At 41.4% G+C, this 20329-nt stretch overlaps 1 protein-coding gene across 2 annotated transcripts in view; it reads left to right on the top strand.

Annotated features, from left to right (window-relative positions):
* Positions 1-2291: 2291 nt before the first annotated feature.
* Positions 2292-20329, top strand: part of NAP1L1 (nucleosome assembly protein 1 like 1) — a 30944-nt gene continuing 12906 nt past the window's right edge. Inside the window, exons 1-4 of one of the 2 annotated variants that reach the window (XM_069857737.1) lie at positions 2292-2418; positions 15614-15648; positions 16526-16614; positions 19765-19867. In XM_069857737.1, the coding sequence (XP_069713838.1) occupies positions 15632-15648; positions 16526-16614; positions 19765-19867 (209 nt within the window). In that variant the 5' untranslated portion in view covers positions 2292-2418; positions 15614-15631. The remainder of the gene's footprint in view (positions 2419-15613; positions 15649-16525; positions 16615-19764; positions 19868-20329) is intronic. The other variant, XM_069857729.1, reaches the window with a different exon arrangement.

Below are 20329 nucleotides of genomic sequence, written 5' to 3'. Positions count from 1 at the left end.
TGTGCAGCCTTTGCCTGGATCTTTCTTTTGTCTCCTTTCATTTTCACAGTTTCTAGTAATTTTAAATTGCATGTTATAAACCAGCCCGTATCCTGAAATTTAATGTGCTGGACAACAGGGCATCCTGAAGTTTCCTACATAAACCTCAGTCTTGTAGATAAGATTTCTTTACCACAAGGACATCTACTATTGGAGACTGAGATTTTACTGTCGTATACTGGAAAAATAAAAAAATATATGGCATGGTATTGTACAATGGAGAGTAGGATTTTGCTCGTTCTTAAGACAGAATGTGTTGCAGATACTAGGCAAATATGCCATTTTTGCTTTTGCTTTACGCTGTCATTTCCAGTATTTAAATAGCTGCATTTAGACTGCAGGCTACTTCGGATAAGTAAATGCAAGAATTTAGTAAAATGTAGAGAATATACTTTAAATATCTGGTTAGTGATATTACTACAGTAAACAGCTCTTACACCATCACACTGCGTGTCTGTCCATCCCACCTGCATCTAACAGTATTTGAAATCATTCCAGTCAAGAGAAGCAAAAACTCTCAAAGAAATTTAGTGCAGATCACAGATGTCTTCTCTAAGTATGTTCCATGCTATTTTTCAAGATCATGTGCCCCAGGAAGGAATTAGTTTTAGGAATGGCTTCACTTGGAGCTTGCAGTCAGTCATGAGAGACATTTATACGAAACCAGGCTGCTTTGGCCTCTGGCAGGCCAGTATGTCAAGTTAAAATGGGAAGGTTGAAGCTGTTGCTGCCTCTGGCTGTCCAACCCAGCCAAGGCAGGAACCATCGAAACTCTGATGAAACAGCACTTAAACCACCATGGTTTTCAGCCTGGTTTTTCAAGGTAAGGCGGTGCCGACTGTGTTTTTGTGGCATTTGTAGACTGTATGAACAGAGTTTACTTGTTTGAGTAACTTCTATTTTTCATACAATCATAGGGTAATTGGTTGGAAAAGACCTTTGAGATCATTAAGTCCAACTGTACCTGTCGACTACAGTTTAGTAGTGGACATATCCCTGAGCACCTCATGTACCATCCCTGGGCAGCCTGTTCCAGTGCCTGATAACTCTTTAGGAACCCTTTTGCTCAGGTGCCTTCAGAAGTCTCCCCAGTTCAAGCTTAAAGCAGCACGGAAGTGGCCGGGGCCACGCGACACCCTGACTCCCTGGCTTGCCCGCAGGGTGGATGAGGTGCTTTCTGTGTTGCCCTGGGGAGCACTGACTTGGGGAGGGGGTGGAGGGGAGGATGATTTAGGATGAGAGGACCTGAAATTGTGCCGGGGAGGTTCAGATTAGACATCTGAGGGAGGCGATTCTGTCCCTCTGCTCTGCTCTTGTGAGACCCTGCCTGGAGTATTGCGTCCAGTTCTGGAATCCTCAACGTAAGAAGGATATGGAGCTGTTGGAACAGGTCCAGAGGAAGGCTACAAGGATGACCAGAGGGATGGAGCTCCTCTGCTATCAGGACAGGCTGGGAGAGTTGGGGTTGTTCAGCCTGGAGAAGAAAAGGCTCTGAGGAGACCTTAGAGAAGCTTTCAGTACTGAAGGGGCTACAGGAAAGCTGGGGAGGGACTTTTTAGAAGGGCTTGGACTGATAGGACAAGGGGGAATGGATTTAAATTGCAGAGGGGAAGATTTAGACTAGACATTAGGAAGAATTTCTTCACAATGAGGGTGGTGAGGCACTCACAGGTTGCCCAGAGAAGCTGCAGCTGCCCCATCCCTGGAGATGTTCCAGGCCAGGTTGGATGGGGCTTTGAGCAGCCTGATCTGGTGGGAGGTATCCCCACCCGTGGCAGGGGGTTGGAACTGGACGATCCTTAAGGTCCCTTCCAACCTAAACCATTCTATGAGTCTATGACACTAGGAAAAATGTCTTCACTGCAAGGGTTCTCGGGCACTGGCGCAGGCTGCCCAGGGCAGTGTCTGAGTCGCCATCCCCGGAGGCATTTAAAACACGGGTGGATGAAGCGCTGGGGGATACGGTTTAACAGCGGACGGGTACGGTGGGGCTCGGCGGTCTCGAAGGTCTTTTCCAGCCCTGCGACTCGATGGATCTATCGCTGTACCAGCTCACAGAGAGGACACGGGTGGCGGGGGCGGCACTGTCCCCTGTCCCTGTCCCCGTCCCCGGGCTCGGGGCCGCCCTGCCCAACGGCAGAGGGAAGAGAGAGAGAGAGACAGAGCGCGCGAGCGCGCGCGCGCGTTGCCAGGCGACGCGAGGCGCGCGGCGGCGGGGCGGGAATTGGAGGGGGGGGGGCGGTTACGTGGTGACGTTAATTCTATATGAGCGCGAGCGGCGGGAGCGCGGGTCCTTTTTTTACCGCCAGCCGCGCGGCGCCTCCTCCGCCTCCTCCTTCTCCTCCTCCTGGCTCCTGAGTCACCGCCGGCCCCGCGCAGGTACCGGGCGGGGCTGGGTGTGCGGGGCCGGGGAAAGACGGGGAGCAGCGTTGGGGGGGGGGGGGTGGGTAGGGCGGGGGAGAGGGGCGAGGTGGGGTGGGGGGGGGCGCTTGGCCTTCCTCCCCCCGCGCCGCGCCTGGAGGCCGCGGGGCCGGCCCGGCCTAGCGCGGCCCCGCGGGTTGTTGCGGCCGCCGCTCGCCAGGGTCCCTCGGCGGGAGGCGCTGCCCGCCCCGCCGCTCGGGGGCTGCGTGCGCGGCAACACGTGGGGACGGGGGGAGGGCGGCGAGGCCCGAACGGCGCCCGGGGAGGCGCGTGTGAGGCGGCGGGAGGGGGCTGGGCGCGGGGCGGGGGACACGCACATGGCCCCGCCGGAGCTCCCGCGCCTTGTGCTCGGGGACCCGGGGAGTCGGCCAGGGAACGGCGGATTCCTGCCTTGGGAAAGAGTGTTTTCGGGTTTTTGGAGTTCGACGTGTCGGTTTTCTGGGTGCTTGCTAGCTGGTGTCGTCTCCGAGGAGGCCCTTACTTTCTGCCTGGTTGTAGAGGTGTCCCGTGTAAAGGATAGGCGGTGTCGGACAGAGGAGATAGATGGCTGTCACCGAGGAAGTAAGAAACCACTTGAAAGATCTAATAGCTACAGCTGGAAGCATTAGCTTGTGCTTAGCGTTCATATATATCTATCCGCATGCAAAATGTGCTCCGTCTACTCCATTTTGGATGCTTAGGGGACTTGCGTTGCCCATGCTTGGGCATCTTTCAGTATTTGTCACAAAACCTCCCCATTTGCTTGCAGAAGAAAACACAAATGTGTTTTCAGATGACTGCAGTATAGTACTGATACGACAGCATCTTCCACAGTTTGTCTAAGCACATTGCAGTTCTCTGCACATTCATTTGTGTTGGAAGCCCTGTGGAGGTAGATACATATAATGGCCTTAACTCCTTTGAGAGAGGTAAGAGAAATGAGTACTGGGTGTGCAAGGTATGACAAATACTCATACCCTCTACTGGGATTTTAACACGTGGATGTTAAATTAATCAGACAGGAGGCAGTACCTGATTATTTTAATTTCTGTCATGAAAAAATCTTGAGAGAAGAGCTAAGGCATAAAGCAGTGTACAGCTGTGGGTGCATTCTGACACCAGTGTTGGGGGCTAACTAGCTAGTGGTTAGGTAGTGGCTTGTTTTAACTGAACTGCTGTGCCCCTTTTACAATGGTGAATGCCTTAAAGAATGAGAATGGCACTGTACTTGAAGTGAAATACAATTTGGAATCTGCATACATTGAAATCTGAGTGACTTGGATGCCTCTGTACTAGACCAGGGTTTCAGGTACCTGAAATGTTGATGTAAGTGCTTAGAATAGGCCACTGATACTGGAACTACTGTTTGTGTGGCCCATGTATATATTTGCAATCTTCCTTCCCATCACTTTTTCTGTATTGTATGACAGGACTTGTGTATCATGCACACTGGTTTCTGAGGACAGAGGATTGTAGAATGAGGGTCTTGTGTACAAATGGTAGATAGGGTGTTTTTCAGAACCCCTGGTCCTTTTCTGGCATTCACCCAACTAGGAAGGGAGTGTTGGGACTGCTGGAAGTGCATAGGAGGAGAGCTGCACCTTTGCAGCCAGGCCAGTGTTACAGGAAGTGACAAAAGCGCTGGATCCGCTGTAGTGGGGTGTGGGTACAGTGCACTAATGCTCTTGCTATCCTTGTGCTTCAGCCGACCCCTACCTCACAAACTGGTTCTGAGAGCAGGCAGGGGACTTGTTATGGTTATCTACCTAGTGAGCACTGTGGAAATAGTTTCTTAGCTTCTTGTGTAACTGGCAGTGAACATGTGTGCACAAATGAAACTGAAAGCAAAGCATTGTGGGTATGTATGTTACAGGTTTTGTTAACAGAATTTTCACAATCCTGAGTGAGACTCATCTGAGGCAGTGTTTTTTTGCAGAATTCCACCTCTTCAAGGAAGCTTTGGCTTACTGTACTGTTAGTCACATTGGTATAAATATGTTTATTCACTTAGTTCTTAAAAGTTGAAATAGTTGTAACATGAGAATTTAAGTCGTTGTGGCAGAGATTCATTCCTTCAAGGAATAAAATAGCTTGAGGATTTGAATTTCAGTAGTGAAAAATCTCAGGGGTGATAAGACAAGCATCTTTGGTTTTTCAATTCTCAAATCCTTTGGTGGTAGCCACTTTGTTCCAGTAGAGCAGTGAGTGTAAAGAACACATCTATGGTATCTACACTTTTTTTTGTTAAAATGGTTGTAATCTCATTCATTTCAGATTCTTGTAACACAGCAGCAAATGTTGCTGCATCTCAGACTAAAGATCTGATTCTTCTTTCTTTGAGAGGCTTCAGGAATTGAACAGATGCAGAAAATGGAGATGCAGGTGTTCTTTAAATGCCTGTTCATTTTTCTGCATTTATATACACATTCAGTGGAACACCAGGCTCTGTGTTTTTCCATGAAGTGATAGTGATAGTTACACGGAAGACAGTACTTTGTAGACAGAAACAAGACTTTGTAATGCTGGTTGTATTTTACTAGAGCTGAGGAGTCTTCCGAGTTGGTTTCTGGTCTGGATGACTGCATTTCATCTAACTTCTAGTTAGGAAAGCAGCTAGTAAACAACAGAGTAGAACTGTATTGTACAAGTGCTGTGTAATCTGAGGAATGGTTGTGATGGTGGATTTAATGCTTATAGGTCTGTTTTCATTTGCAAATTAGTTTGAGTTCAGAAGTGATTATAATTAATTCCATCTAGCTGATCCTCGCTCAGTTCAGAGGTTAGTGCAGTTCCTCATCACCTAACTTTGTTCATTTGGAGAGTAGGTCTAGTGTCATTATGTATTTGTCTAGAAGACCAGACAATGCCTAGAAGGTGTCACAAAAGCTGTTTGGGGATTCATTTGATGACCTTATGAAAAATTAAACTGTTTAGAAACAATGCATGAGACTTTTGAGGACTTCCTATACTCAACAAGGATAATGCGAAGGGAAAAATGTTAATTAAGAAGATGGCCTCATGTATTTACTGATAACTTTGACCTTAAGTTTTCAGGAAGACTGCATGTCTTGCAGGTGAAAACTCCAGCTACATTCCAAAAAAGTAAAGATTTCACTAATTTAGTTTTGATACTTCATATTTCATAGTAAAATATAAATAATTGAAGATTTGAAGTAATTTATAGTCTCCTCAAAGATTAATCTTTTAATTTATTTACATGGTGCCAAAACATTACCTGCATGTCAGCTATGGTCAAAGGTTAGACTGGAGATCTTTCCTAGATGGCAACCTGTTTAGGTTTTAGTACTGGAGAATATAGGATGCATTTTGGGGGCTGAATGTGTGCTTAAAGGTACATCTGCACAGAAATGATTTACAGTGGTGATGTCCCAGTCTGAATTTTGTGGTACTGAGTAGGCAGTTGCACATTAGCTGTTTGACCTGGTAGAATTTAGAACAAAATACTACTAGTTTATCATTAGTAGCTTTTTGTGATGAAAAGGTGAAAGCAACTTTTTAGATATGAAAATTTCAGTTTCTGGATGTACCTGTAGCCGTGAAGGATTCAGTTGCTGATTTGTCATTTATTCTATAAGAAAACACCACCACCACTCAAACTAGAACCAAACCCTCACCCAGAATTTGAGAGATACTTGAATTATTATTAAGTGTTGGAAGCTTTTGTTATGAGATTTGATTAAGCACAGGTGCCTGAAAATGGAGTGGAGCAAACCCCCAGGCTTTGAAGACCCTGGTTAGAATCAGAAATGCTTGTCATAATTTCTGACCATCTGCAGTAACATTACTTCGATACACTACTTTATCTAGGTATTTTTGTGTCACTTCTCATTGTTCACTCTCCAAATACTATTAATCTTGGATTTAAACTGCTGTTCTTCAGGTGTTTGTGTTGCTAGGCCCTGAACTGATCTATTTCCTCTTTCAGGATGTTCAGTAGTGAATACTGTACTTTTACTAAGGATACTTAACTGAAGTGTAGAGTGATCATAATTTGCATTGTGTATTAGTCATCATGGATTCATTTTGGGCTTTGACTACTTTGGCATGTTGAAGAATAGAAGTCTTCAGTGGGCTGCAGGCAATTATGACTCTGTCTTTACGCAGCAATTTTTTAACCTTCTGAATTAGTTTGAATTGCTTCATTTAATGTAAGTTACACTAGATTTTAGTACTACTTATTTTGCCTCACTTGAATCACCCTTTTAAGCGGTTCTTAATTCTGTGTTACTCCAGTTGTGGAGATTACTCCTCTTGACTTCGAATAGTTAAATATGAGCTGGTATAAGAGCTTTATTCTGTTCCTTGAGTGTGCAAGGCAGCATCATCAGAAACCTGCTTGCTGTTTTTGAACTGGTGATGTCTTTATGACATGTTCTCTTGATTCTTCTATTACCTTCACTGTTAAGGACATATCAGGTGGTACTGCTGGTACTGGAAGTGTGATTGAGTGAAGTCCACAAGAAAACGCTTGTGAAGATCACTTTGTAAATAAGGCTCAAGTTCCTTGGCTCTCTACATATATTCACTTATGCTTTTTAAACTCTGCTCTTGTATTCCTTTGCAGGTGACTTACTGAAACCATAACTATGTGTTCTGTTGGGCCTTACTACCAATTGTAACATTTCCTCTCTAATAGCCACCAAAAATGTGTCAGATGGTTGGTGTGTTCTTTTTTTCAGTGAATGCTAGCTCTTGGTAGAAAAAACTAGACATTTTAAGGTCTTCGGTAATGACTTTGTTTCCATGGGGGAAACTGCTAACAAGGAGGTTGCTAAATGTATTTTAGGAATTTCAGGGACTTATTGGAGTAAATGAATTTACAATCTTGCATTCAGCAGATGCTCAAGCAGAAACTCACCCTTTTAAAACCTGTGCACATATTTTTCAATGTGTTTTTTACTCTCTTTTCAGATAAGGATGTTTAGCTGTTTTTAAGCAAAATTTGATTTAAAGTTTGACTGCTGCAATGTGTTCATCTTGCAGATACTGGCATAACTGGCAGTAGGGTTGTATTTGATTATGTGGCAATTTCAGTGAACTGGCACTCTCATTTGGATGATGTTATGGCATGCACGAGTCTAAACTGCACTCTGCTACCTTAAGTATTTTATTAAAATGCTCTTTCATGTTACTTTGATGCTTTTTAACAAACTGGCTACTTGTACGAAAATGAACTGTGTAGAGAAATACTCTGTCGGGAAGTATTAACTATATCTTTTTTAGAGATGAAAACTCTGATTCTGGGACATCAGAATGAGTGTTGTTTTCCTATTATCAGTGATGAGAAGGAGAAATGCAATAAGCTGTTATGGCTAATTTGTTTTTTTAAAAAAATCTTTGTTTAACTTTTTTAGGCTTGGATTTAAACTCCTGGATTACTTCTCTAATAATGAAGGATTGTCCTAAATAGAATTAGGTATGTTTTCTACTACAGAATCTTGGCACCCAGAACAAAGACTATATTGTGTGTTAATTACCTTATTTTTAGAACATGATCAGGGAGCTTGATTCAGTAGCAGAGACAAACATGCAGGTATAATTCAGTCCTGATTTTAAATTGTAATGTAAATTGTAGTCAGTTTCCATCTCCTTATGGAGATTGTGTTTTTTTTTTTTTTCTGCAAGAGTGAACAGGCACTACGTAAAATTCAATAAAAATTCTGCAAAAGTAGGAGTTCAGTACTTGTTGACTGAATTATCATTTCCTGATTTAAAAATGAAAGGGAAAGCTCTAAAAGGTGTTTCCACATGAATGAAAGCAAGCCCTGCAGCTGCTATTAGCTAAATTCATTATATGATCACTGTTTTCTTTTTTTCCCATCGTTTAATTGACATTCTCATACAAGTTCCAGAGTGCTTTAAAGCTGAAATGTGGAAAACATGTGTTCATGCCATGACATGTATTGTGCAGAGGCTTGCAAGCACTAGTGAAAAGTTTGCATTGACAAATGGCTGAAGTTGTTGCCTTTACCCCAGAAGCTATTAGGAAAAGTGAAAATTGTCACTTGGAAGGGAGAGAACAGTTTCATTTGTCTTGTGTTACTCAGTTTAATATTATCATGATTTAGTGTTTTGATTCTCTACAATCAAATTCTGAATTTTAACGCGTTATCCCAAGGTAAGATGCTGTAACATACTGTTTCACAGTTACTTTAAACTTGCCTAACCCTATTCATGAGTTAGTTTTGCTTGCCTGTGGTTGCTCTTTTGCTTGACCTTGCTGTTAGACAACTTCAAGTCTAACCTGAAGTACAAATGAAATGCCTGCTACTTATTTTGTTTAACTTTGCAGCTGTTCAGAATTGTTGATGAAAGGAAGGGGGTTATGCGTAGCTAAGGAGGAACCATGTTAAGGTTTTTACAGCAGCATTTGCTGATTATATTGGCTTTAGCTGACTGAAGGTCATTCAGCAGAGAAGCTTGGTGCTCCCTTCATGAAGAGGGCTTGTCTCCCTTGCGGTGGTGATCTGAGTGCTTCACATCTTGGCCAATTTAGCACTTGTACATAACTAAGTGTTCTGAGTATCTTTTGTGAAACACCATTACTCATCTGAATTTCTTGTCCTCTGCTTGGCCTAGAGGACCTTACTCAAGCTTCTGTGAAAGAGTCCCGTGTATCACCATGCCAGTTTGTATTTCTGCTGTGACTGTGCATGTCTTTTGAACGCAGTGGATGAGTTGGTGCTTGCACAATAAATTGCAACAAAACTAAAGGGTTTGAGTTACTGCAAGGATCCATGGGCAACTTCTTGTTACTGTATTGAGAAACCCAGGTTCCTTGCTTCTATTGACCACTAGCTCCTTAGTCTCTTTATTAGACCTTGGTAGCCTATTTTGCTACTGTCTTGTTTATTAGCTCATAGTCCTTTTTTCTGTGCTTGTATTTAGGCAGACAATCTTAATTATTTATTCTAGATTTGAAAATTTAAATTAATTTTGTCAATTTTTGCTCTCCTACATTAACAGTCTGAAATCTTGCTTCAGCAGAAGAACTTGGAGGTACTAATAAAAAGAAATTGTCTGGAGTGTTCAATGGCTGATAGTCTTTCATCAAATAGATGTGGTATCTTGATGTTCTAGCGTAGGGACTACCCTACCCACTTAAATGAGATTGGTTTTTGCTTTTTTTACCTTCAGCTTTCCCAACAAGGCATATTTTTACCATAATATGAATGATATAATCTGTTTGTAGCATGTTGCTTATCTACTAAAGGTGCAGTTCCCCCTTGCTTCGTGGCCAATTTCCAGGCTGATGATAATAGGTGTTTCATGAATTTGGTCACAGAAGTATAAAGGAACCAGTTGGTCTTCTGCTTGATTCCCTTTTGAAATGGCATTTTAAAAATCTGATACATTATTCAGTTGCTTCTTTTTGAAGAGGAGCTAAATGCTCTCCCAGGCACTACTGAGCTGTGTGATCCTTTCTTATGTAACTATTTTAGTACCTGGAGGTTGGTACTGTAGCTTCTACTAGCAGTTGTGAAGTGATTGATGTGGTTTTTTAGGTCTTGGTACCAAAAAAATTTCAAGTGTGTAACTCTGTGCTAGGTACTGTGCACTTTTTAAGCAGTTCACCCTGTTCTGACATTGAATGAAACTGCACTATGCACAACATCTGAGCTCTTTAAGGTTACAAACCTCTTCTAGTGGTTTAGGCGAACTATGTCAAACAATTATTTTGAACATCTAAGGTCAAAGAGTTGCTTTTAATGGATCCCTACACCACTATTTTAATTTTTGTTTTCTGTTTTGCTGTTGATTATGTATAGAAAAATGTCACAAGTTGCCCTGCTGGAATGCCGGCCAAAGAATACCAGTTTGAAGCAACTTTAAGTGCATATATTGCTGTCGAGTTTCCCAGTCTGTAGAGAATGTGGAACATGGCTAGTATGATGTCATTTATCTGGCACCTCTACTTTGTGCATGCATTGCAAATAGCTTACAGGATTTAATCCGGATTTTTTTTTTCTTTTATACAACTATCTATTCTCTAGCTGGACCTATGTTTTCTTCACTAACATCTGACTTAGTCCACTTAGTTTATTACCTTATGTTGCAGCACAGAAGGTTCATTTGTTTTAGGTATTTTCTGTCAATGTATCGCTTTCAATTTCCCAGGGCTTGCAAGAGGCAGAAGGAGGCTTATGCTGTCTTATGGACAGGCTGACTTATTTCCAGTGCTCTAAATTATTGACTACTGAGGAAATCAGTTTTTGGTAAAAAGGGTAGATTTCTTTTAAATATTTGAGTAAACAAGGCTTGGCTGTAGCTTGGGCCTAGTATCCTCAAAAAGCCCTTTTGTCCCTTGAACTACTTGAGAAATTTATTCTACTTGCTATTGCAAATGATTTGTGTGAGTAGTTCCTCTAGAGAAGGGGAAAGGATATTTCCTGAAAGGGAGGGAATGGGTACTATGCGTGGTATGGTATCCACAGAGATGAACAGTAGCGATCTGTTGGTGGCCTGCCAGCCTTAGGGCTTCTGCAAGAAAGCTAGTGTTTTGCTGGAGGAAATGTCTTGCATCCTCCGCGGACTCCTGATTCACCTCTCCCTGACCTGTCTTCCTGAGGCTGAGCGGATGTCACGGTAATCTAATACTGGTGTGCTTACTTGGGACACTTAAAGCTGACCTTCAGAAAGGAAAGGCTTCTCACCAGTGTGTGTGCCCTAGCTGTAACGTGGGTGGTGGTGTTGTGCAAACTTTTGACTGTTTTCTGTGTGGATAAAGGCAGACTTGGAAAGAAGAAAAACTGGGAAAGGCTGAATATTTACAGTTTGTGTTTCTGTCTTGAGCAAGTTACTTAGTGAAGAAACAACTCCTGAAAACTGAATGCTTACTGACGAAGTTAAGGATGAACACGTGGCAATATTATTCATTTCTACATGTATCAGACTACATTTCTGAAAAACATGGCAGATTAAAGAGGTAAAGTGTTTTTTAAACATCATGGAAACAGTGAATTTTCATACTGCTTTGCTAAGATTTAAGTTTTTAAGGGGGTTCTATCTTTTGTTAATTACGCAGGATTCACTCAAAACTGTGACTAAGCTTGTGCTGGATTAACAGTCTCCTAACCTTTTTCTTTTGAAGAACCAGTTCCTTATGATGGCAGGCAGCCTTGTGATTTGAGCTTAAGCTACCTGTACGAGAGGGGTTTTAAACTTTAGCTTTTAGAAAATGTGCTCAGTAGCTTGCTTCTGTGCTTTTGCTTCCTTTTTGTATCATGAACTTCTTATGCATTTCTTTAAAGCCCTGCAAAGATAAGATAACTATTTCTTTTCCTCTGTGTATTTTTACAGTGAGCAATAAAACATTTTAAGTAAAGCCTCTGGACACCTCTTTATTTGACCATAATGCAGTGCCACTGGCTGTAGCTGTTTAAGTAATGGGGAAATAAAATATTTTACAATTAAGGAGGTTATTTGCCTGCTGGCTTTTAAAGAAAGGAGGAGGCCACTCTTTATTGGTAATCAAAAGTGTTTTCTTGCTGTTTGTAGGACTAGATTCCAAGTAGTACCTCAGCCGAAAGCAGTTACCTAGACATGGAGCTGTAGTTGGGTTTCTTGTAAACCTACACTGATGACTGGTGAACTGGTGTCTCCCAAGGAGCACTTCAAGGAGCAGTACCAGTGAGTGCTTCTTGCTGCTCATGTGCCAAGGTGCAGCTACTGTTCACAATCCTAAATGCGTCTGTGAAACAAACTGGGATAGATGGTTATCTTTCTTGTGGAAAGCAGTGATGCAAATAATGTATCCAAAGGTTTAGTTTTGGGGGAGATACTGAAAAATAATGAAGTGATACATTTTAGTATTAACCGATTGCTGTACATGTTGTATCTGAAACTCTGTATACTAGGCTGGGACCTTGTATTAAGTGTTGTACAAAAATACTGGAGGCTCTTTGCTCTTAAGGAATGCTTTTCTCAGAGCTTTTCTACCTCTACAGTTTTTTACCAATCAAACTGTTTGCAGCGAAGCTCGTGATTAAGTTACAATAAACTAAACATGGTGCATCTGTAGTTGCATATATCCCTTCTAGTGTGTTGCCGAGAGTAGTCTAAATGTCTGCCAACGTGGTTCTCTTGGCACAGTGCCTTGTAGCTTCCTCATAGAAGAACTGTTGTCTACAGCTGGCAGATGACAGTGTCATGACAAACAGTAGTATCTCCTCAGTGTGCAGGACTCTTCCAACTGCAGATCTCCTGATACTGAGTTGTGTAAAAAGTGGAGGGAAGATTAAAAGATGAGACATGAAAGACTGATGCAAGGAGAATAGGAAAAATGGGATGTGGCAGATAGGAAGACACTGGAGGGAGGCTTTGAAGTTGACAGCTGCTTGATACAGCCTATTTTAATTTCCAAAAAGAACTTTGAAGAATGTTATTCAAAGTCTTTGGGAAAACTGGGACACAGTTGAAAAACATACAGAGCCTGCATGGATTGTTTAAAAACCAGGAGGCAGAGATGGGCAACTGCCCCTTGCAGTGATGAGAGGGAGGGAAGCCGATGCTGGCTTTCCACCAGTGTTCTGTAGTGAGATGAATGCCTTCAGCATGGTCATAAGAAAGCTTGGAAGGAGGGGTGAACGGTGAAAGGATGAAGATTGCTGATGACATGTAGTTGTTTAGAATGGTGAAAACAAGGAGCCTGCTGAGGAATTAAAGTACACAGAGACTGCTGGTGAAACCTCCTCTGCCATGCTGTTGCCCAGTGTAGAAAAGCGTGACTTAGTTTTATGATTGCTGAGCTCAATGGTGCAACTCAGAGACAGGATTTTAGCACTCTGGTGTTTGAGTGATAACATCAGCTTACCTGCACAGTTTCAGGGATGTTGACTAGTTTATGAAATAAAAATGTATTGTAACATTGTCAAATAACTGCACTTCCTGAGCTAACGTGGCTTTTTTTTTTCTGAATGTGTTTGGAAGCTAGGAGAGTTTCTGAGGGAGTTCTTGCCATGTTATTGCTTTCTTTTCCTAGGCATCTGCGTAATAGCTAGTGTTGGAAATGGAATACGTAGTTAGAGTTTTTGGACGTGACTTGGTCATAGCCCATCTTATATTCCCATTTAGAAAAAAAAACGTTTCAATGAACTGTAGAAGTCGACCTCTTTCAGCAAACCTGTATCTAAGATGTTTTGGCTGCTGTTTGATCTAGCCCACTGGCTTGGTGAAACCACAGGGTTTGTGTTGTCACTGGTCACACCTTTTCTGCCTCTAGTTTTATGGAAAGTGAAGCTGTGTTTGGGGAGAATGGAGAAGAGAAAATGTTGGTCTTTGTAAGAGTTAATAATGGTCTGTGAATGTGATCACTGTCTCAAGCGTGCATAAAAATGCTTGAAAAGCAGGAGAGCTGTGCATCTTGCATTCTTTTGCCCAGTGATATTTCCAGTCCGCTTTAAAAGGTCCTGCATGACGAACAAGTTAAGAGGAAACGTGTAAGCAAACTGTATATTTGGCATGGATAAAATCTTACAAATCAGAAGTAATGCTGCTTGTTATGTATGGAGACATCTAAATGTGAGTTGTAATTGTGGTATGTTTTAATTTTTTTATAGGTCTTCAGTCCATGCTATCTTTGATAATGTTACGTAGGTAGCTTGCATCCACGTATAAACCTGAAGTCTCAAGACTGGCAAACGTAATCTGAATTTCAAGGAACTTAAAATGAGTAAAAAATGTTACTGGAACTCCTTGATTTCATACTGAATTGTTGGATGTGTTTGGTTTACAGTAGTGCTGACATTCTACTTGTTAGTGAATACTGTGTTATTTTTGTGAAATAGATTGGCAAGTAGTTGGTTCTCTGTTTTTTCAGTAAACTAGGGAACTGAACCTTTTTGGTTATGTGCAGTGTCCTAAATACTTGTTTTGCACTGTAGTGGTGTGGTCCTAAGTAAAGACATCAGATGCTTCCTTCCCATGTAATTGTTGTGAAGGAGCTGTAATACCAGAAAACTATATTTTGATTATATATGCGTGGAATGTAGGTGTTACATTCTGAAGTCTAGATTTTACCATATCCTTCATATTGACTTCTAATGTCATGATCTTACTGAACTCTTGTGCTGTTGTACTCTTGTGTTAGACACTTTGGACAGATCAAATGCAACTTTCAGTTTTTCTAGAACACACACCTCCGCTGTAGACAAAAATTCTCATTGTGATGCATTTTAAGGAATTTAACTTCCTAAAGGAAACTTGATTTTGTTTAGCTTACTGAACAGCAGCTGAAATAGGGACTTGAAAGCAGTCTCCCATGCTTCCTGGGCCAATAGTGTTCTTGGTACTTGGTGTCTCTTGAACCACTGGACCTAAGATAGGAATAGTGGGACAGTGTTTTCTTATGCGTAGTATTGTCTCTGCCTTCAAGCTCCCTGAAGCATTGTTTTGGAGACTGGACTCTTAAGTATTGTTTTCCCGGTGGAAAACATTTTTCATCTTGCCGTACATTTGAGAACATGAGTGCTTCATGGTATGCGAGATTTGCAGTAGTGTCAACGTATAAGGCTTCTATTATTGCCTGGAATGTATTTATGATCATTCAGGACATTGAAGTTGGCCATATTTAAATGGCTTGGCCTGTGGCATTTTTTTAATGTTGCAATTTTCTGAGTATTCTGAGGAACTACTTGGATTTGCTTTGTAAAGCTGGAATTAAAAATCGATCGACAAAAACGTATCTTTAGTATTAATAGAAACTGATTTAGCTATAAGTATCCTTTGTCTGCTGTTACATGCTGGAGGTGAGTAAACAGTTATCAAAAAGGATTCTAGCACCCTTTTTGCTTCAGTTTTTCTCAGCTTATATTTCAGTTTTCTACTAAGACAGGATAGTCAATTTGTAGTATTAGTACAGCACTATGATACAAAGTGCAACATGATGTTTTGCTGCTACTTAAATGTATGTGAGTAGATCTGTTGGTTCTAAACCAGAACAGAGTTTTTCAGTATTTCTGTAAGCTTTGGAGTGAGAGCTCAAAAAATGCATGGGGGGAGATGACACTCTTTAGATTGTATTAAATATTTATCCTATTTGTTAAAGCTGGCATGGTTTGTGTTTCTTTCCTTTTAAGTATTATGGCACTTGCTGGTACACCTTGTAAGGAAGTCTAATGCTGCTGCTGTTACACATTTGTGTTTTTTCCTCTAGGGTTTGATATCCACGATAATGGCAGACATAGACAAGTAAGTAAAATCTATAGGTTTATGAGGCTCTGACCACATTGTATGCTGTACTTTAGATGACATAGAGTCTAGGTAGTGATCTTGGCACTGTGGCAAGGTGTGAGGCTTATAGAACCTGGGAGAAAATCTTGGGTTGCTTATGCCAGATGGGTTTGGGATCTTAATTGTAAGAAAATCTAAAACTGTGGCAATTCACTGGTCAACTTACTGTGTTAGCATTCGGGATGAGAAAAACAACAGTGCTGCTGTTTACTGTTGTTTCACTGTATATAGTTATTTCTGTACTTCAAGTGCTCATGTTTTGTGGCGTTTGAAGTATAGTTTAGGTGAACCTACCCTCAGTTTTCGAGGCCTGCACAGCTTAACAAAGAGGATATGTAGAGCAGAAGGAGTCTTTGTATTGATATCATAGAATGACCCAGTTGGGAAAGACCCCCAGGATCATTGAGTCCAACCATTCCTATCTGCCGCTAAACTATGTCCCTGAGCACCTTGTGTACCCATCTTTTAAATACCTCCAGGGATGGTGACTCAACCACCTCCCTGGGCAGCCTCTGCCAGTGCCTGATGACCCTTTCTGTGAAAGGAGACATAGGGGTAGGAGCTTAAGGAATTACTTTGTAAAAAAGGAATCTTCAAAATTCTGGAAAGCTGCTAGTTTAACAAACTGTTCTGAGATTGTCAGATGTGTGAAACTTGAACGTATGAAGACAAATCTGGCTTTGTTTGGCTATTAAGACTTGTAGTTTGTCACAGATCAGAACTGATGTCACAGTTTGTTCCTACCCTTATAATCTCTAATTTGAGCTCTTTAAGCTCATTATAGTATTTTATAAAATACTAACTTCTTGATCCTGTTATTGAATATTCCTAATAGCAAAGAACAATCTGAGCTTGACCAACAGGATATGGAAGATGTTGAAGAAGTAGAGGAAGAAGAAACTGGTGAAGATGCCAACAGCAAAGGTAACGTGCTTTTTTACCCTCAACAAAAAAATATGAGCATGTATTGGAATATTGGTTTTGTCTGTGCTGCACAGTTTTACTTATGCGTTGTAGTTAAAGTTTGGAGGCACAGATAGAATCTGAAGAGCACATAGCTAAAACAGAAATGCTAATTATCTCTGCTAGAAAATATTTTGGATTTTTGGTACTGCCATGTTGTATGATTGCTTGAACAGAATAACAATACTGAAGAAAAGTAGGTTAATTTTGCTCGAGGTGATGTTAGAGGCTTTGCTGTATCTATTGAAATAAGTGCTTTCAAAATGGATTGCAAAATTCTGGGGAACGCACTGGTCAGCTGAAGAATGGCTTACAATAATTAAATTGTAACTATTCAGGTTACAAATATTCAGGTCCCAATTATTCAGGTCCCAAATAAGCCTATCCATGAATAATATGTATTTTTAGTGATTAATCCCAGGTATTGTGGATGAGAATCTGAGGGGAAATTATAATATAAGAATTTTGGAGAGAAATTGGATTTTATAAATCAAAGATGTTTCACAGTGTTAAGCAGTTCTTTGGCATCTATAATTCTTGCTTGCCTAGTTTTATAGTATTTTTTTAATGCACAATTTTTCCTTAGGTTTTACTGGTTTCCTTTTCTCAATCTATACAATTCCATTTTTAAATGTCAAAGCTCCCTTAGTGGACACTAAAGCATTCCTGATTTTAGGAAAAAAGCTCTTTGAAGAAATAGCATCCTTGGATCCATGAACTTGCAAAAATTGCAGTTATGCGGTTGGATTTCAGTTTGAGGTCATGTGGCTGTTGGCATACCATGTGTATGATACGATCTTGAAAAAGAATATTAAAGATTTGATATTAAAGAATAACTGGCAACATACTCAAAGGACACAATTGGGTAGGTTTTCTAGTATAGGAAAGACGAGTGAATAGGAAGACAAGAGAAAACTATATTGTCAAGAGGAGTAGTGCCGACAAATGTGAGGTGGTACTGGTAAAGCTTTTACTGCTAAAATATAAACCCATTGCAATACTGTGAAAAGCAAAACTGCTTTTTTGGATGTTGCTTGAAACATAACTTTTCGGCATGTATTTTAGTGCTAGGATGTAGCAGTAGAAGAGAGTGTTCACATGTGGTTACTGTAGTGAAGGGCATAGAAATGGAAAATGGTGTGCCATTGCTTTGTGTATCAGGAAGGATTCAAAAGCTTCACTCTGATTTGAAGGTGTTATATTAGGTCTATGTAAAATTATTCTCTTATATGGAATGTAAAGTAGTAGTGTGCCTATCTGAAGATGTTGAGGACAGGGAAGAAGGCAAAATGGCATGATAAAAACTGTTGATAAATTCTTACTAAAAATATGAAATTCTGAAATTAATTTCTGCAGGTTGAGGCACAGATTTTGATCACAGAATCACAGAATAACCAGGTTGGAAGAGACCCACCGGATCATCGAGTCCAACCGTTCCCATCAAACACTAAACCATATCCCTCAGCACCTCATCCACCCGTGCCTTAAACACCTCCAGGGAAGGTGAATCAACCACCTCCCTGGGCAGCCTGTTCCAGTGCCCAATGACCCTTTCTGTAAAGAACTTTTTCCTAACGTCTAGCCTAAACCTCCCCTGGCGGAGCTTGAGGCCGTTCCCTCTTGTCCTGTCCCCTGTCACTTGGAAGAAGAGGCCAGCACCCTCCTCTCTACAACGTCCTTTCAGGTAGTTGTAGAGAGCAATGAGGTCACCCCTCAGCCTCCTCTTCTCCAGGCTAAACAACCCCAGCTCTCTCAGCCGCTCCTCATAAGGCCTGTTCTTCAGCCCCTTCACCAGCTTTGTTGCTCTTCTCTGGACTCTCTCCAGAGCCTCAACATCCTTCTTGTGGTGAGGGGCCCAGAACTGAACACAGGATTTGAGGAGCGGTCTCACCAGTGCCGAGTACAGAGGGAGAATAACCTCCCTGGACCTGCTGGTCACACCGTTTCTGATACAAGACAAGATGCCATTGGCCTTCTTGGCCACCTGGGCACACTGCTGGCTCATATTCAGTTGGCTGTCAACCAACACGTCCAGGTCCCTCTCCTCCAGGCAGCTTTCTAGACAGACTTCTCCCAGTCTGTAGCACTGCATAGGGTTGTTGTGCCCCAAGTGCAGGACCCGGCATTTGGTCTTGTTAAACCTCATGCCATTGGACTCTGCCCAGCGGTCCAGCCTGTTCAGATCAGTTTGCAGAGCCTCCCGACCCTCCAGCAGATCGACACTTCCACCCAGCTTAGTGTCGTCCGCAAACTTGCTAAGGGTGCACTCGATGCCTTCATCCAGATCATTGATGAAGACATTGAACAGGGCTGGACCCAGCACTGAGCCCTGGGGAACCCCACTTGTCACTGGCCTCCAGCTGGATTTCACACCATTTACCACCACTCTCTGGGCCCAGAAGTAAAAAGGTTGATGTTCATATGAATAATGAGAATGACTAGGCTAGGAATTTCAGTGTTTAAGTGTACTTCTACCTTGTAGTTTGGAACAGGTTTTCCATTTGGACAAAGTGCTTTCTGAAGATGTAGATGATGGACTTCAAGGACCTAGTACTGATATTCTTGTAGTCAATAATGTGTCGGACTACTCTAATGAGTAATCTATTCTCCTGCAGGAAGAATTAGGTAAACATAGGTTTATGTAAAATGGAACGAAAATCCCAATACCAGTTTTTATTCCTTTCTTAAAGTAAAAGCACAAATTCTTCTGCTTTGCCTTTCCTTCATGAATTCAAAATAAAAGTAGTCAAAGCAAAAACTAAAAATGCTTTTAGAGGCATGATGTAAAAACTTCTATTTTAATGAAAATGGTTGGACTCGATGATCTGGTGGGTCTCTTCCAACCTGGTTATTCTGTGATTCTGTGAAAAATACTCAGTTTGAGTAGTGGCCATTTAAATCCAGGGATTCTTCCTGTTTTCCAAATAGGATGGATTTCATTCATGATTCCAAAATGGAGAGGTGTTTGAAATACTGCTTTGCCTATGTTTCTTTCTAGAAGTGTATGTATAGTAAATGTACTACTGTTTTGTAGTATTTAAGCAACTTTTATTTCAAGATAAGTCCAAAAGATGCACTTCACACTTAACGTAGTTCTCTTTTTTAATTTAGCTCGGCAGTTGACTGTGCAAATGATGCAAAATCCACAGATTCTTGCAGCCCTGCAGGAAAGGCTTGATGGTCTGGTAGGAACATCTACAGGATATATAGAAAGGTACAGTATTTGTTCAGTATGAGCAGAGTTGTAGATACGGTTCTTTTGGTTTCTGAACAATATTGTTTGTAGCATTAATAGTCATAAAGCACTGTGCTTGGGTAGCAGGAAAACTAATAAAGTATGTAGTGCATCTCAAAATTGAAGAGTTTATTTGGGCTTTTATGAAGAAAAAACACTAAAATGTTTAAAGTGTCTGACCTCCCCTGCTGTGATAGGATCCTACATTGCTATGGACGTGACCTGGGGCACCTAATGGGTAACAGGCATTGCTGCTGCTGGTTTTCATACCACCTTTCTGTTATAGAGGGTAGCATGGAAGAAAAGCCCATTTAACTAACAGCCTTCCCTAATAAACATTGGCCCAAGAAAGATCATGGAGTCAAAGGGTACCCAAGTTCTTTCTCTTCTGGATACTGTGCATTGCAGGCTTTCTAGAACCCAACATTTTTTCTTCTTTTT

Source organism: Phaenicophaeus curvirostris, chromosome 1 (genome assembly GCF_032191515.1).
Source record: "Phaenicophaeus curvirostris isolate KB17595 chromosome 1, BPBGC_Pcur_1.0, whole genome shotgun sequence".
In the NCBI taxonomy this organism is placed as follows: Eukaryota; Metazoa; Chordata; class Aves; order Cuculiformes; family Cuculidae; genus Phaenicophaeus; species Phaenicophaeus curvirostris.
The sequence above is the reverse complement of the archived record's forward strand: the minus strand, read 5'-3'. Positions and strand labels throughout refer to the sequence as shown.